This window comes from Passer domesticus, chromosome 8, assembly GCF_036417665.1.
Source record: "Passer domesticus isolate bPasDom1 chromosome 8, bPasDom1.hap1, whole genome shotgun sequence".
NCBI lineage: Eukaryota > Metazoa > Chordata > Aves > Passeriformes > Passeridae > Passer > Passer domesticus.
In genome coordinates, this window is record NC_087481.1 from 39,652,844 (window position 1) to 39,667,383 (window position 14,540).

At 54.5% G+C, this 14,540-nt stretch overlaps 1 protein-coding gene and 1 long non-coding RNA gene across 8 annotated transcripts in view; one reads left to right on the forward strand and one right to left on the reverse strand.

Annotated features, from left to right (window-relative positions):
- PAX2 (paired box 2) overlaps nt 1–2,585 on the reverse strand; it is an 86,042-nt gene extending 83,457 nt beyond the window's left edge. For 2 of the 6 annotated variants that reach the window (XM_064430623.1, XM_064430624.1), the window contains exon 1: nt 2,381–2,581. In XM_064430623.1, coding sequence (XP_064286693.1) covers nt 2,381–2,423 — 43 coding nt within the window. In that variant the 5' untranslated portion in view covers nt 2,424–2,581. Of the gene's footprint in view, nt 1–2,380 lie in introns of all 6 variants that reach the window. The other 4 variants (XM_064430625.1, XM_064430629.1, XM_064430626.1 and 1 more) reach the window with 4 other exon arrangements.
- The window catches only part of LOC135306517 (uncharacterized), a 207,583-nt gene that overhangs the window by 187,218 nt on the left and 5,825 nt on the right, over nt 1–14,540 (forward strand). The window contains exon 4 of one of the 2 annotated variants that reach the window (XR_010367322.1): nt 983–1,708. The exons of the other annotated variant lie outside the window; for it this stretch is intronic. This is a non-coding gene — a long non-coding RNA (uncharacterized LOC135306517). Of the gene's footprint in view, nt 1–982; nt 1,709–14,540 lie in introns of those variants that run through there. 2 annotated transcript variants of the gene reach the window in all.

Sequence of the window (14,540 nt, forward strand, 5' to 3'; positions counted from 1 at the left end):
CTACCTGAGCGCCTCTGTCTCCGGAATATCCAGCTGATATAGCTGTGGAGTGCACTCTGTATTAAAGCTTTCCTTTCACACAACCCTAACCTCCTGTATTTTCCTCACCAAGAGATCTTAGTTCGTTTTGCAGTTTGCTGAAAAATGATCTGTTTGTATTTTCGTTGAGGTTTTTTTCTCTCCTGCTTCTGACACTGACTTATTGGCTCTGAACTTAGTGGAAACTCTCATTGCCCTGCGATCGATCCAAGTCCTTTCGTACAAATAGAGTTTTTCCCATCTCCCCCACCCCTTCAGTAACACCTTCACACATCCCCTCCCAGCCCCACCGGCCGGGGCGCCGGCTGGCTTTTCCGCGTTCCCCGCTGAACCGGGGTTATGTTTTGCATTCTTTTGTTAGTCTTTTTAAAAACGCATTTAGGGTTTCAGAGGGGACGGGGAATATTTATCTTCTTCCACTAAAACCCGCGGGCATATATTGTTGTGTTCTTTCTCCATTTGTTCAGAACCCCTTCTGCACATGTTGCCTCTAAAGTTACCAGATAGCAATTTCTTCGGCAACTCCATGATAAATAATTCAAAGCACCTATTATAACTCGCATTACAAAGTATTAAAGGGCAACAGATGCAAAAAGATTAAAAATTAATAATTCAAATTATTGCAGTCCGGATATTTTTCACACGGGTTTGTTTTGTTTTGTCCCGTGGTTTTCTAAGATTCTTTCTATCAGAGCAGTCAGATATTTACGTGTATTTATTGCATGTAAGTGCCGGCAGCTGTATGTGCACAGACTCAGTCGTGCCGCTGTCGTACCGATCGTGTCTGTGTGTCAGGAGCCTGTGCCCGCATCTCTTTAAATTGCCTAATAATAACCAGGTCTGTAGCTCTAGAAATACACTTTAGGAAACGAATCAAACGTTGGTGGGGTCGTTTTGTTTTGTTTAGGTTTGGTGTTCTTTTGCGTTTTTTCCCCCCTAATAGGAAGTCAAAAATTGGTCGGGAATCTCCCTGGAGTTTTTAAAAAATCAGCGACAGTGAAATGCCTCTTTCGTCTGCTGACATGTTTCAGATCGTACTGCAGCTGGAATTACTGACATCGCGTCTGGAAACAGATCGCACCGCTGAAAATTGAAATAATGGCTAAAGCACGGAGTGTTTGCTGTTAAAGCTCTTTGGAAATCAAACCTCACATTTTAAGGAATGTATTCTGGAAATCAGTTATTAGGAAACAGAAAGGCAGTTACCTACATCCGCGTTTGGGGATTTAATCGTGGGCTTGTATTTCTGCACCTTCCTTCTCAAGGCAAAATCGGGATTTTTTTAAAGTTCAATCATTTCCATTTCCTATCTTTTCGATTTGTGTTTTATGCAGTGGGCAGGGCGTGTCCTCAAAAGTTTCGGTGTCAAAAGTTACAAATTGCTCTTAATTATTCATTTCCTGACTCAACATACTCTCAATCTCGGTTTTCTATTTGTATTTTTCCTTCTTCAATTTAAATCTCGGAATTATTTTCTCTCCTGCAGTTTAATTAAAATCACTGGAAATTCCTTGTTACAGTCCCTGGTAAAGGAGGTTTTCCACGTTCCTCCGTCCCCCTCTTAAGAAAACCTTTAAAAATTGAAAATGTAGCACGAATGCCCTTTCCTCTGTACCAGGAATGTATTTAAAATTCACACCGGGTATCTGGTAAATAAACCAGGAGGGATCGTGACTTCTTGGGAGCCTCCAAAGCCACTTCATCTCCCTGCCATACAATTGTCCTATTTTTCCCGCAGTCCAACCTTTCGCCAAACGAAAACGACTCACAGAACAGCCACCGACTAACCCGCCATTAATTCGAAACTGGCGTCTTCCCTCTCTGCCACCGAAATCCAAAATCAAAGCAAACAGCCTCGCATCGCGGGGAAATCTGGGGGGTTAAAGCCGCGGAGCTCTGCGGGGAGTGCCGGCCCGGCTGGGCACGGGCAGGGAAAGGGCCCGTCCCGGGGGCTGACCCGAGTCAGAATAAACTCCTGTTGTCTGAGGGGCGACGGAGAAAGTGTATTTGCGGAGCAGAGCTCTGGCTTGGAGGGGGCTTTCCTTAGCGCGCTCGGGGCGCAGCAGCGCTCAGCCCCCTGCCCTCGGACTGGGGTCCTGGCCCCCGCCCCACTCCGGCACGGAGCTCTGCTCCCCTCAGCTCGGGGCTGCCCGGCATCCTCGCTCTGCAGCTCGGGCCGGCAGCATCCGTGCTGCCTCCCGACCGCCTGCCTGAGCCCGGTAGCGGCCAGGGTGAAAAGGTGGACCTGGAGGAGGATCAGGTGAGGAGGGATGGTTGGGGAAGGAAGAATGAAGGGATGAGAAAGGGACAGCAGCGGAAGGAGCCGGGCTCCAGTACTCACGGTGCATTGCTGAGAAGGGGTCTGCTTTGCAGTGCATATCCATGGGGAGGCAAAGGAAGGGGAAGAAATCGGCTGAAGCCGCCGTGTCGCCTCTAAAACTCAACTTCAAGACTTAGGGGAGAAAAAAAATTGAAAAAAAAAATAAAGGAAAACAAAACAAAACAAAAAAGCACACGAGGAGAGGAGAGGAGGGGAGCGGCGGGATGCGCTGGGCCCCCGGCCCGGCGGAGCGGGCAGCGAAGTACTTTCCGAGGGGCGGGAGGGCTGCGCCGGCCTTGGGGGAGTCAGCAGAGTCCGTGGGAGCGAGGGACTGGCGGCGCCGGGGGGCAGGTGGGTGTCATGGCTGGGAGGGCTCAGAGCATCCCCGGCGGCGGGGAGGGGGTGCCGGAGCAAGGTGCGGCCGGCGGCCAGGCGGCAGAAGGCGCAGGAGGACGCGGCTCTCCCTCCTCCTCCTCCCGCGGTCCGGGGCTAGTTCATTTAAGTTCAAAGCAGAGTAGCAATCCCCGGGAAAGCGGCGAGCGGCGGGCGGGCGCGACCCCTCCTCTCGGCCGGGCGGCGGATCCGGCGCCCGGCGGACTTTCGCCCGAGGTGGGAAGTGCTTGCGAGAAGCCGGGGCCGGAGACTGGAGCCTCCGCTCCCGGTGTGTGTCTCTCTAAAAGCCGCAGCGCCCTCAGCCCCCCGCCCGCCTCCCCGGAGATGGATGACTTGTCAGACAAAGGCAATAGATTCCGACACTCTCTGATTCGCCAGCGCGCCGAGCCGAGCGCGGCCAGGAGAGGAGAGGAGAGGAGAGGGGAGAGGAGAGGAGAGAGAGGAGGGCCGGGCCGGCGGCGCCCGGCGCGGGGGGGGCGCTGCCTGCGGGACCGGCGGCGGGGGAGCCCCGGCCGCGCTCCGGAGCGCCCCGGGCCGTGCGTGCGCGGGGCGGCGGCGCCCCTGCCCGGCCCGCGGGAACGGACGGGAGCCCCGCTTTGTTGTCACGGCTCAGGATCCTTAACTCGCTTATTTAACACAAGCACACACGCCTTGCTAGTTTCACCTCCCTTCTCACGCTCCGCTTTTTTAACCGGAGAGTCTGCTCGGTGTAAAGCGGGACAGGAGGGGGATTCGATACACATCAAGGCTTCCGTGGTGTGCGGCTTAGTGTGGGAGAAAAAAAGAAAGGAGGTGAGGGGGAGAGAAGAAGGAAAAGAAAAAGGAGAGAGACAGAAAGAGAGGAATGTATAAAAAAGGAGAAGAAAGAAATATAAATAGAAGCCAGACAGAGAGAAAGAAAGAACGAGACATAGGAAGAGCAAGCAAGCTTCTCGCACCTCGCACCTCTTAAAAACCAAGAGATTAGGCCCGTTTCAGTCATTGCAAAGTTTTCCCTCTCATGCATTTGGGGAAATAACAGCAAACCCAGTCTCACACTTTCCACATCTCTGCTGCTTCTCCCACTCTCTCTTCTCTCTCCTTTTTTTTTTTTTTGGTGTTAGAGTGGGATTTAAAAATTATTTTACAAATAAGTCTACTGCTAAAATAGACATGGCTTTGACCGAGCAGAGAAATATAGAGCAAGTAAGAAACACCTTTGTAGGGTAATAACCAGGGGCAGAAAGGCAAGACAGAAATTGCTGTGAGCTCAATTTTGATCTTCAGACTTGAGAGTTTACCATCACCTGAAATATACTTCCTTCTCTTTTCTTCCTTCATTCTTCCTATCCCTCTGCTTATCTGTCACAAAACAGCCCCCCCCTTTTTTTTTCCCTAACCGCTTTAAGTAAAGAATGTCTGAGAGATCTTTATGAAATATTTTCCACTGTCTCATAAATCATTTTGGCACTTCAGCTGATGTTTTATCTTTCTCTCTCCTCTCTCTCTTTCCCTTGTGTGCAAAAAAAAGGGATGATTTGGAAAAGCAAATTTTTTGTTACACCGCGGGGATTCCAGAGCAGTGAGTCCTGTGTGACTGCGGGGCTGCGCTGCGGACAGGCGCGGCGGGCACGGCTGAGGCGGCCCTGCCAGCGGCTCCTGCGCGGGCTGCATTTCCCACGGGACCGGGGCTCCGCGCTGCCCGCTCCGGGTCTGCCCAAGGCAAAGGCAGCGCTCCTTTTCTCCCGGGGAGCTCCCGCCGCACGCCGGACTGAGGGCGGCCGCTGCTCCCCGCGGGCTGCCCCGCCGCCGGGCCCGGGCTCCCTGCTCACCGGGGGCACGCCGTGGCTCTGAGCCGCCGGCCGCAGCTCGCCCCCCGCCAGCTCCCTCCTCAGCGCTGCCGCCCCGGGCCGCGCCGGGACCGCCCCGCGCAGCGGCTGAGCGGCCCGAGCGGGGCTCAGGTGCGGCGGCGCTGCCCCCGGCGGCCTCTAGATGGAGCCCTCCGGTCGCTTGGCGGAGCGGAGACGGCCGGCGGCGGGCCCGGGCCGCAGCGAGCCCGCCGGGATCCCCGCCCGGCCCGGCACGGCACGGCACGGCCCGGCACGGCACGGCCCGGCACGGCACGGCACGGCCCGGCCCGGCACGGCACGGCACGGCACGGCCCCTGCGCGTCTGTTGGTGGGACGACTGTGGCTGCCGAATTGCCCGGGCAGCAGAGTCCCCTGTTCCCGGCGGGGCCGGGAGCCCGCTTATCGCCGCTGCCGGGAACCCCTCCCGCCACTCGGCGCCTCCCGCGCTGCCCGCGGCTGGAAACGGCCCTGTCACCACTCTCCGACCGGTCTCGGTCGCTTCTCGTCTTCCAGCAGTCACCCCCGGCCTTGCTCCCTTCCGCCCCGGGCAGCCCCGGTTGCCCCGCGCGTTCGGGGCCGTGCTCGGGCACACAGCCGAGCACGGGAGGTGCGGGCAGGAGCCCCCGGCAATGCCGGGTGGAAGGAGCTCCCTGCGCCCGCACTAACACTTGGTGAGTTCATGGACCCCCTCTCAGAGATGCTCTGAGCCTTTGTGACTGACCATTGTACGGTCAGGAGATAACAGCTTGGTGGTGGTCTGGGGCAGCCGGCGAATCCCAAACCTCTTCCCGATAATGTCTTTTGCCTTAGTTTCTTCACTATTTTCCCATATAATTGAGAAGAAAGACAGGGATAGCAGGCTCGAGAAATACAAAAAATGAGCACTCTGCAACACGAAGCCTGAATCCCACGCACGGAGGTAACCCGAGTTAACCGGGGAGCCCTGAGCCTGACAGAACAAGGCAGCTTTCTGAGGAGAGGAAGGGAAGGGAAGGGAAGGGAAGGGAAGGGAAGGGAAGGGAAGGGAAGGGAAGGGAAGGGAAGGGAAGGGAAGGGAAGGGAAGGGAAGGGAAGGGAAGGGAAGGGAAGGGAAGGGAAGGGAAGGGAAGGGAAGGGAAGGGAAGGGAAGGGAAGGGAAGGGAAGGGAAGGGAAGGGAAGGGAAGGGAAGGGAAGGGAAGGGAAGGGAAGGGAAGGGAAGGGAAGGCTCTCTGCTTGCTGTCCCCTTCCCCCACCACACATACCACAATATCACCTGGTGCCCCTTCCCACACTAGACTTCCTGGAAGTATTGCTTTGTCAACATTTAAATCCACTGAACAATTTCTGCCAACCGAAATTAAAAATACCGGGCTGTCTGCGCGCCCCGGGCACTGCCGTGTGCCCTGAGGGACCGGGCGAGGCCGAGACCAGGGGCTTCTTTCCACTCCCACAGCTTCCCATCTATTCCACTTCACGAGCCCTGTGTGCTTTTTTTTCCCTCTCCCACTTTAGATTAATCTTTTCTCTTTTTGAAATCTCTTTTCTTTTCTTTGCTTTGCCTTGCTTTTCCTTTTTTTCTCTCCTGCTTTTATTTCTTTTTCTCAAAGAGAATCTGAGGATCTCCCCCTTCTTCTCTAACCCAGCCTTCCCCCCCACCCCGCCTTCCCCCAAGCTAGAAACATTTACACTTCAAAAGAGACGGCCGCCTCTCTGCGGAAATTTCAAGAAAAATAAACTTTTGGGGGAGTTGCAATGATAGCCATCTTTCGATCTGCTTCATTAGCCGGCTTTCTCCATCTGATCAAGTCGAAATCTTCTCCATTGATCCTGTTTCCCACCCTTGGTTCCAATACACACAACCTCGAGGGTCCTGTCAGCTTCCCTTCGAAGTCATCTGAGTTCTCCCGAGCCGCCTTGGCTTCCCTAGCTTGCCGCCTCGCCTTGTCCCTGGGAGGCAGCTTCTACAGACGCTGCTCTCGGAAGCTGCTGCCCTGCTCCCCTCTGGCTCGGAAGGGCGCTGTGCCCGGGAACAATAGGGGTCGGGCGGAGGGGGAGCCCCCGGAGCGCTCAGGCCTGCAGCAAACGCTGTGCCTGCGACCGCAGCTGGCCCCAGAGCCGGCACTTGTGCCCACGTTGGTTCTCTATTTTCTACGCGTTGTCTGTGGCAAATTATGCTGGAAAACAGCTAAACGCGACCTATGGCCGCAGGATGCAGGACGGTGTGCTGTAGAGGTAGAAGTTTTGGATTTGTACACCGTGGAGGTGCCGCTAAGTTCTCGGCTCCACACCCTGTCTGCCTTCTTCCCCTTGTCAAGTGCGCAAACGCTTACAACCTAAATGTTGCTACTTTGGAGGTGATTTAGCTCAACCCTTAATATTCTCAGCACTATATTTAAGAATTCACAGAATAAACCTACGCTGACCATCTAGGTGTATTTTTCTGACACATAGTTTCTGCATCAACTAACTTAACTTTCAGCCTGAGAAAGTCGGTGGCGAAATCCCCGTCTGAGAAAAGATAGAGGAAAAAAAAGATAACACATCCCCCTCTGCCCAAAGATGTGAGCATTTAAGGGAAGGAGTCGGCATGTGTGTGTCAGAGGGATCTTCAGGAAGGGGACGCTTTGATAAAACATTCCTGGACGACTTTTTGCGTGCTTTGTCTGAGGAGAGGATGATTTCTGGCCTGAGATTTCTCGCTGCCTCTCGCCAACGAGCACCCAGATGAAAGGGGTACCCACATCTTCTCTGTATGGGCGCTGTGGTGTGATCACATCGGAGGGAGCGGCTGATGGGGCAGGGCGGAGGTGCCGAGCACTAGCGTGGAGACACGGGAACAGGACCCCAAGGGCGCGTAGGGCCGGGCAGGGCCGAGCAGGGCGGGGGGAGGCAGCCAGCGTCCGGCTGCTCCTCCCCGTGCCCCCCAGCCGCTCTGCCCAGAGCACCCGAGATTGCTCGTGGTGGTCGAGTTTAACAAATAGACATAAAGTTAGGTTTTAAACCAACAATTAATAAGAAAGAGGGCGCGAAAAGAATAAAAGGCCCCCATCCTTCCCCTCCCCCTGTGTCTCCGAGCCCCTCTTCCCCTCTCCCTCTTTCTCCCCCTCTAAGCACCTCTGGTCACGTTGGAGGATGAGTTTTTGGAGAGCTTCTGGTACAATATGGAGCACCACGGGCTGCAATTTCACACTCCACAGCACATTCCCCCTAAAGCTACTTTCTTTTTTTTCCCATCTAAGACCCCCTCATGTCTCCCCCTCTCTCTTTCTCTGGCTCTTTTGTGAGCCATGGGTGGGTTGCATGTCTGGGGGACGCCGGGGCCGCGAGGAGGCCGGCGGCCGGGCCCTGCCAGCGGGGCGGGTGCGTGTGTGTACCGGGGGGGCTGCGCTCCCCCCTCGCCCTGCCTGCTGCTGGCTTTTCCCTTCTCTGCATTTGTTTGCCCTGAATGGTAATAGCCCACGTGTGCTGCTCTTTATTCAGTCACCGACACTTTAACCTCTCCTCTTTACAAGAGAGCGTTTGCCACAAAAACGAGACAAGCCGAAGACCTTTTGCAGCCTCATTGAGGGGGAAAAAAGAATAAAAAGGAAAGAGGGGAAAAAAAAGAAAAAAAATATAAAAAAGGAAGAGTGGAGGTTGGGGGGGGAGAGCCAACAATGTGAAGAGACACTTCTGCAACAAAGCCTCCTCTCAGCGCACCGGGACGGCCGGAGCTGGGGCGAGCCTCCAAGCCTCCCGAGCACAGACATATGGAGACAGGGGCGGCCTCAGCACAGCCCGGCCCAGCCTGCCCCTTCCCACCCTCAGCAGGCAGGCAGGGAGCGGGCACACGGCTCCCAGCACGGAGCTGGGCTCTCGGTCCATCCCTGCCCCCGAACATCGCACCCAGTGCAGGCTGGAGGGGCCCCCGCTGCAAGGGGGGGTCCCCAGAGCTGTTTCCCGTCGAGGCGGCCTCCACGGGCCGGCTTCGCCCGCTCACTACAAAACTCCTGCCACCCATCTCTCCGTCTGTCTGTCCTGCAGTCCCAGAGCCCCTCTGGTCGTCTTCCTGCTCATTTCTTTGCCCCGGAGCGGCAGAGCGGGGGTGAGGACAGGGGGTTTCGTGTTGCTCCTCTGACCCAAAAACGAACTGGCCCAGATGTGAACCCTGCCTCTTTCGTGATAGGAGACTGAGCCACTGGCAAGGCCCAGCTGCCTCTTGCCTTTGCCCTGGGCTGCCTCTGGGGTAGAGGCGTGGGAGCCTCCCCCCCCCCACGCTGGAGATGTCTTTTTTTTTTTTTTTTTTTTTGTCCTGTAATTTCTCCATAAAACTCCCGATGAGTGAATTAGACGCTTATTAAAGTCTCCTTTTAATCAGCAGTAGTGGGAGATCCTCCCTCCCTCTATCTGCCCGTCCAAGGTTAGTTTGCCTCAGGGCGATTTGCAAATGTTAGGATTTACAGTTATCACACGCAAAAACATTTATATAACCCCTAACTATAATACACCCATAAAAACGGGGAGGCAGCGAAAACTGCTGCGGATCAGCGAAAAACCCTATGGCTTGCCCATTAAAGTCCCCGGAAAGGGTAATTCCAGCAGTCAAAGGGGCCAAAGTGTGGTAATGACTGCCTGGGATTCACATCTCCAAAAATGATCGCACAGAAAGACCCGCCGGGGAGAGGGGCGACTGCTTCGCTCCACTCCCTCCGCAGGGCCGGCGGGGGAAGTGGAAGCCAGACTTCTTCACACATGCACTAGAAAGTGATAGCTATGCCTCGAGACTTCCTTCCTTCCTTCCTTCCTTCCTTCCTTCCTCCTTCCTTCCTTCCTTCCTTCCTTCCTTCCTTCCTTCCTTCCTTCCTTCCTTTCCTTCCTTCCTTTCTTTCCTTTCCTTCCTTTCCTTTCCTTTCCCCTTTCCTTTCCTTTCCTTTCCTTCCTTTCCTTTCCTTTCCTTTCCTTTCCTTTCCTTTCCTTTCCTTTCCTTTCCTTTCCTTTCCTTTCCTTTCCTTTCCTTTCCTTTCCTTTCCTTTCCTTTCCTTTCCTTTCCTTTCCTTTCCTTTCCTTTCTTTCCTTTCCTTCCTTTCCTTTCCTTTCCTTTCCTTTCCTTTCCTTTCCTTCTTTCCTTTTCTCTTTCCCCTTTCTCCTTTCCTTTCCCATTTCCCCTTTCCTCTTTCCTCTTTCCTCTTTCCTTTTTCCCTTTCCTTTTCCTTCCAAGCTGATCCCGAACAATTTCTGTACACACACAAATCCTCCTCCCCAGAGAAAGTTGCCGCGGTCGCGTTTCTGGCAGTGTTTCCCAAGCCCTGTTGTGAGCCCTGCTTCTGCCCCGCTTCCCTCCGCCACGGGCGGCTCTCCGCTCGGATGGGATGCGCCGGGAGCTGGGTCGGGGAAGGCAGGCTCGTTTCCACGGCTAAACAAAGGCTGGAAACGCACCAACAAAGGACCTGGCGCGGCCCCTCCGCCCCGTGCGGGAGCCGCAGGTGAGGCTGGGGCTCGCCCGGCCGGGCGCGGGGTCCTGCTTGCGGAGCAGTGCTTCAATCGGCGCGGGGGGAAGACGCGAGTCTGCAGGGCGTCAGGAGAAACTGGTCGTAAGTTGGTGGGGAAACTTTCTTCCCCCTTCCCCTCTTTGTGGGAAAGCCGGGCAAAGGGGGGAATTTAGCTCTCTCTCCTCCTGTGCCATTGGCAAAGACGGGCTCGCTCCTTCCCTTCCCTTCCCCTCGAGCCGCCAAAGCTCAAGTTAGGCGCCTAATTAAAAAAGTGGCAGGAAGACTCATGCCTCTTTAACATCAGCTGCTAATGGCCTCGGAGTTTACTGCCTCTGAGGAGGAAGACACAGAAGGAGAGGCAGAGGGATGAAGTGTGCGGGGAAACGAGGGGCTGAAAGAAGTGGAGGGGTAGTGGAGGAAGAGAAAGAGAGACTAAAGGAAGGGTGGGGGAAATAGAGAAATAGAGAACTTATAAAAAGGAGCTGGAAGGTGGAGGGGGCGGGGAAGGACTGAACTGTGAGCCGACACCAGATCCCTCCAGTTTCCCTGGCTGCCTCATCTGGGCAGCTCGTGCGGGATGAGGAGTCAGGGAGCAACTCTGCGGGCGCGGGAGAGTGGAACGCAGAGAGGAGAGAGGACGAGCGGATCCGGGATGGAGGGACGGACAGAGGGAGGGAGGTTTTCCGAGCGCGGAGCGTTGTTCCCGAGTGCCTGCCTTTCCTTCTCCTCACTCGGACCCTGGTACTTTCCTCCTCTCCTCTCTGAGGTTTGCAAACCAAACGTCACCAATCAATACGAACCCCGGCTCTGGGGGTGCGTGTGTGCGTGTGTGTGCGTGTGTGAGCGTGGGTGTTGATCCTGACCTGCTGGACTTCAAAAATCTGCCTCTTCTGACTCCCTCCTAGCCTGTAAGTTCAGAATTACAACCTTCTACATCTATGCAAACTTTTATTTGTCGGAGAATTCTTTTCTCTAGGAGAAAGAGAAATTGTCACCATGTGAACGGCTGATTTCTGACACATGGGGCTTTACCCCTCCCCCAGCGTGGGGAAAAAATATCTCCCGTGGATGTCTTTAAACTGTGCACAATCCATAACTTTGGCAATGTATATGTAGTGTTATTTCTGCAAGGCAGTTTTCCAGGGTTAGGGGAGGTGGTTGCATTTTGCTAAATGGATCCTTTGTGGTGAGTGCAGATTTATGCCCAGTTTTGATTTATAATTAAATTAGCTTCTAATTTGCAATATGTGCGTCTGTGTTTAAAATGTATCTAATCTGTGAAATTGAGGACTGGGGCACTTTAAATGAAAATCTACCTTTCGCCTCAAGGGTTTCTTTATGAAGGGATAGCCGGGAGGGCAGCGTGCAGCAGGAAAGTGAGGCTGTAATTTCCATTAGGAGATGTCAATCAATCTTTCTTTTCAATACATCAATTAATAAATCCGATTGGTGCTGCGGGCTGCTCCCCCGCTCCCCGCCCTCCCGTCCCCGAGGCGCTCTTTTTTGGCCGGATGGGGAAGTGTGAGGGGAAGGCAAACTTTGGCAGGGAAGTCCCCGCAGGCAGAGCCCGACCCGACCCGCCCTCCCCCCCTCCCCTTCTCCCCCGCTCCGGCCCTGCGCGGGGCTCCGGGACCGGCTCCAGCCTCGGCGCGGCGCTGGGGGCGGCAGGCGAAGCCGGCGGGACTCCCTCCGTCGGCTCTCGGGGTTTGGCAGAACTAAATTGACACAGCTTGGTGAGATACGGTCAATTTTTTTCGCCCCGATAGTGGGGGTGTGCACACGCGGTTAGATCTGGGCCCGGGACCCCCCGTCTTAGTTGATTTATATTTAGGCTTCACTTATTTAAGCGACCCTCCCCCACCGTCCCACCCCACGCAGCTCTAACCCGGGCCATAGCATCATCGGTTTCATTGGTTATTTTTCAATGGAACCGCAGGCCCTAGCTTTAATTTTTCACAATTAAAAAGCGGCCGGGATGGCGGGGAACTCCTCCAGCCTGACAGCTCGCCCTAGCTCTCCCTGCTGCTAGCGTGTGCTCCACACCTACAAATAACCGCGGAAATGGGGGAAAGAGGGTATTATTACTATTTTTTTAAAACGGGCAAATGCAGTAATGCCTCTAATTTAGCAATTACACCGATTCTCCTTTATTTTCAAGTGGCGCTGGTCGTTCAGCAGAATGTCACCGTGGTGGGCAGGCGGGTGGGAGCCCGAGGACAGCCCGGCGCAGGAATGCCCAGTGCCCACTCGGGGAAAGTTGGCCTGGCAGGGACAGGGCAGGTGTGGGGAAGGGGGACAGCGCCAGGACAGGGCGGCACCGAGGGCCTCCCGTTCGCTCTCTGCTCTTAGAGCTTCGCAGTCAGGAAAACCGGACAAACAAAACTAATTCAATGTGTCACCTCTCCCTGACAGAACACACGCAGTATTTTATAAAAATCCGGCTACAGAAAGGGCTGACTTTCCTGAACCCACGACCAATGTAAATAAGATGCTTAGAAGGAGGAGAACATCCTCAAACTACTCCGTTGTCATCGTCATCATCATCATGTCCGTTTGATTTAAAAACAGCACGATAGGGAGCACGCTCTCACTGAACGCTGTCTCCTCAGCTTTCTTTTTTTCCTCCCAATCACACGGCTTTGTACCCTCAGATTTGCGGGTTACTGCTGCCGGTTTGAGTTGCTCGACACAAGCAGCGTTTTGAGTGTCTCCAGCGAGAGGGGGAACTCTGGGTGAACAGAGGGCTGCGAGGGGGAACACGGGGGCTACGGGGCTGAACTTCGGGAAGGAATGAAGTAAAAAGAAGAGAGAGAGAATGAGAGAGTCTCCCAGGCAGCTCGATCCCATTAGCTCCGTCCTTGGGTTGCATATTTATACGGTCTAGGAGGTGAACAGATGGACTATCAATTTAATTCCATCTTCAACACCATCAGAGATTGATTTTCTACTCGCTTTTAATTTTGCCATAATTAATTAGATCATTACAACTGTTTTCTATTGATCTCCCTATTTAAACCTCAGATGCAAAGGGACTTCGGCAGATCCTTTAAAAACACAGAAGGGAAAAGGAACAGAGGGGTTTGCAAACTTTCTGAAGGTTTTTTTCCAGTTTTGACTTAGAAGATTTTTAGTGCAGAATAGCAAAAAATTGCCTCTGTGGCCTTTTCTTTTAGGAGGCCCTTTTCGTTGCCTTTGTAATTTTCTTTCATGTTTGGTGAATCTTTGTCATATTTATATATAGTATACAGCATATATAATAGATTTAATTGGTTCGATTATGAAAACATAAGCTTGCACATGTATATGCATATATATATATTCACACACAACGTGTTTAAAATTGAGATTTACAGAGGTGGTGCACACACATTTATATATGGGGAAACTATCGATTGAAGAGATGTGGTTTTCTGAAGGGCGAATATTTTTATTTGCCTCTCGTACGTGTCTCTCTGTTTGTGCACTTAAATCCCTCTCTAGGTGGGGGATATTTCACCCTGCGACTCCATCAGAAATGACAAAGGAAAACCAGCGCTGTTAGCTCCGGTTCCTAGCCTCGGTTCCCAGCGCTCGCCGCAGCCTTTCTTTTCCAAGCCTCCCCTGCAGCAAACGACTGGCAGCCGGGGCAGCAGCTCGGCTCTGTGCTGACAGTCGGTGAGATTTGTATTTTAAACCTCTATGTTCTTTCTCCACCCCCCCCCCCCCAAAAAAAAAAATCCCTTAATTAAAAGCTCTGTTTATATACTTAATTTGAGGGAACCAAACCGCGTAATTGTGCTTTTACCGCGAGCGGCAGCGCCGAGGAAAACCTCTCCGGCGGGGTTTGTTTGAAGCTTTGTTTGCAAATCATAAAATTGCTGACTGGGAGACGGGGGCGATCCGGAGACGCGTCCGTCGGCGGAGCAGGTTTGGGGGGCTCGGAGGCAGCCCCCGCCCGCCTCAGCCCCGCGCTTCGCCCGCAGAGCCCCGGCACGGCGCTGGGCTGCCCGCGGGGCCCGAGGCGGGACACGCACATCCAGAGCCTGCACGGCGAGCAAAGTTTCCCGGGGTGGGGAGGCAGTCGGTGGAGGAAGAGTTTAAGCAATGCCCTGAACTTTCTGCGGACGGGAGGCACCTCCGGGGCTGGGGCAAATGGACAAAGGCCGGTGGAAGGGGCTGGCTCGGCCGCCCGGGGCGCCTGGAGGGCGGCGAGGCAAAGCGCCCGGGGCCGCTGGCGGTCGGAGCGGCTCGGGAGGGGAGGGAGCGGGGCTCGGCCCGGCGCTCGCTCGCGTCTGGGGCTCCGCTGCGGGTCCTTGCCAAGCTGCCGCGGCAAACACCCCAGCCTTTCGAGGGGTGCTGGAGCGCACACCCGTAAGGAAAAGGGGTATTTTTCAGGTGAGATAGCAAGTGCTAGAGGGGGATCTGGCGAGGTGAGGAGGGTGTGCGTGGAGGAGAGCAGAAGCAGGCTGCCTCTTGCCAAAGGAGGGAGTTGGGGGTGACGGTCTCATCCCTCCCTGCTGAATATTCAGCGC